The sequence below is a fragment of the Penaeus vannamei genome, chromosome 6 (assembly GCF_042767895.1).
Source record: "Penaeus vannamei isolate JL-2024 chromosome 6, ASM4276789v1, whole genome shotgun sequence".
Classification (NCBI taxonomy): domain Eukaryota; kingdom Metazoa; phylum Arthropoda; class Malacostraca; order Decapoda; family Penaeidae; genus Penaeus; species Penaeus vannamei.
Genome location: NC_091554.1, coordinates 38,714,404 through 38,716,903, shown reverse-complemented (window position 1 = coordinate 38,716,903; position 2,500 = coordinate 38,714,404). Strand labels below are relative to the sequence as shown.

Below are 2,500 nucleotides of genomic sequence, written 5' to 3'. Positions count from 1 at the left end.
GGAGGTAGTGGTGGAGGTGAAGGTGGTGGTGGAGGTGGTGGTGGAGGTGGAGGTGAAGGTAGTGGTGGTGGTGGAGGTGGGAGGTGGTTGTGGAGGTGTGGTGGTGGAAGTGGTGGTGGAGGTGGTGGTGGTGGTGGAGGTGGAGGTGGAGGTGGTGGAGGCAGTGCAAGAGGTGGAGGTGGTGGTGGAGGTGGTGGTGGAAGTGGTGGTGAAGGTGAAGGTAGTGGTGGTGGTGGAGGGTGGTGGTGGTGGTGGTGGTGGTGGTATGGAGGTGTAGGCAGGTGGTGGAGGTGGAGGTGGAGGTGTGGAGCAGTGGAAGTGGTGGTGGTGGTGGAGGTGGTGGTGGAGGTGGTGGTGGTGGTGGAGGTGAGGCGAGGTGGTGGTGGTGGTGAAGGTGGAGGTGAAGGTGGTGGTGGAGGTGATGGTGGAGTTGATAGCGGTGGTGGAGGTGGGAGGTGGTGTGGTGGTGGAGGTGAAGTGTAAAGGTAAAAGGGTGGAGGTGAGTGGAGGTGATGGTGGGAGGGTGGAGTTGATAGTGGTGGTGGCTGTGGAGGTGGGTGGTGTGAGGTGGAGGTGGCGGTGGTGGTGGTGGTGGCGTGGAGTGTGGGGAGGTGAAGGTGGTAGGTGGAGGTGGTGGTGGAGGTGGAGGTGGTCGTGGAGGTGATGGTGGAGGCGGAGGCGGTGGTGATGGTGGATATGGAGTTGATAGTGGTGGTGGAGGTGGTGGTGGTGTAGGAGGGTGGAGGTGGTGGTGGAGGTGGTGAGATGTAGGTGTGGTGGTGGAGGTAGGGTGGAGGTGGTGGTGGTGTAGGTGAAGGTGAAGGTGGTGGTGGTGGTGAAGGTGAAGGTGGTGGTGAAGGTGGTGGAGGTGATGGTAGAGGTGGAGGCGGTGGTGGAGGTGATGGTGAGGTGAAGGTGGTGGTGGAGGTGATGGTGGAGGTGGTGGTGAGGGGAAGGTGAAGGTGGTGGTGGAGGTGGAGGTGATGGAGGTGAAGGTGGTGGTGGAGGTGGTGGTGGAGTGTGAAGGTAGGAAGGTGGTGGTGGAGGTGGTGGTGGAGGTGGTGGTGGAGGTGATGGTGGAGGTGAAGGTGAAGGCAGGTGGAGGTGGTGGTGGAGGTGGCAGGGAGGTGAAGGTGAAGGTGGTGGTGGAGGTAGTGTGGTGGTGAAGGGTGTGGTGGAGGTGGTGGTGGAGGTGGAGATGGTGGAGGTGGTGGAGGAAGGTGGAGGGGTGGTGGTGGAGGTGGTGGAGGTGAGGAGGTGGAGGTGGAGGTGGAGGTGGAGGCAGAGGTGGAGGTGGTGGAGGCAGTGGTGGAGGTGGTGGTGGAGGTGAAGGTGAAGGTGGTGGTGGAGGTGGAGGTGGAGGTGAAGGTGGTGTAGGATACTTTGTGATAGTGAAGGTGGTGGTGGAGGTGGTGGTGGAGGTGAAGGAAGGTGGAGGTGGTGGTGGAGGTGATGGTGGAGTTGATAGCGGTGGCGGAGGTGGAGGATGGTATAGTGGAGGTGAAGGAGTGGAGGTGGTGGAGGTGGTGGAGATGCAGGTGGTGGTGGTGGAGGTGGTGGTGGAGGTGGTGGCGGTGGTGGAGTGTGAAGGTGAAGGTGGTGGTGGAGGTGGAGGTGGAGGTGTGGTGGTGGAGGTGGTGGTGGAGGTGATGGTAGAGGTGAAGGTGGTGGTGGAGGATGGTGGAGGTGAAGGTGGTGGTGGAGGTGATGGTGGAGGTGGTGGAGGTGAAGGTAGAGGTGGTAGTGGAGGTGGAGGTGATGAGGTGAAGGTGGTGGTGGAGGTGGTGGTGGAGGTGAAGGTGAAGGTGGTGGAGGTGGTGGTGCAGGCATGGTGTAGACAGAGGTGGAAGGTGAAGGTGGTGGTGGATGCGTGGAGGTGGTAGTGGAGGTGAAGGTGAAGGTGGTGGTGGAGGTAGTGGTGGAGGTGAAGGTGGTGGTGGAGGTGCGGAGGTGGAGATGGTGAGTGGAGGTATGGTGAAAGTGTGTGGAGGTGTGAGTGAGGAGGTGGAGGTGGAGGTGAGGTGGAGGTGGAGGTGGAGGTGGTGGAGGTGGTGGTGGAGGTGGTGGTGGAGGTGAGCAGAAGGTGGAGGTGGAGGTGGAGGTGGAAGGTGGTGGTGGAGGAGGTGGGAGGTGAAGGCAGTGGGTGGAGGTGGTGGTGGAGGTGAAGGTGAAGGTGGAGGTGGTGGTGGAGGTGATGGTGGAGCTGGAGGCGGCAGGAGGGTGGAGATGGTGGTGGAGGCAGAAGGTGAGGCAGGGAGGTGGAGTTGATAGTGGTGGTGGTGGTGTGTGGAGTGGTGGTGTGGTGCTGTAGGGGGGTAGGATGCAAATAATAGGCATGGAAAGAGAGAGAGAAAAAAAAAAACGAAAAAGAATATGACATTAATAAACGAAAAAAGAAGATATGCAGGTAAGCAAGATTTGCAAATAACGAAAGAGAAACAGAGAGAGAGAGAGAGAGAGAGAGAGAGAGAGAGAGAGAGAGAGAGAGAGAGAGAGAGAG

The 2,500-nt window shown here is 59.6% G+C and overlaps 1 protein-coding gene across 1 annotated transcript in view; it reads left to right on the top strand.

The window, feature by feature from the left end:
* LOC138861972 (ctenidin-3-like) overlaps positions 1-1,837 on the top strand; it is a 3,613-nt gene extending 1,776 nt beyond the window's left edge. The window contains exons 2-3 of the mRNA XM_070122465.1: positions 1,307-1,500; positions 1,770-1,837. Coding sequence (XP_069978566.1) covers positions 1,307-1,500; positions 1,770-1,837 — 262 coding nt within the window. The remainder of the gene's footprint in view (positions 1-1,306; positions 1,501-1,769) is intronic.
* Positions 1,838-2,500: the final 663 nt, after the last annotated feature.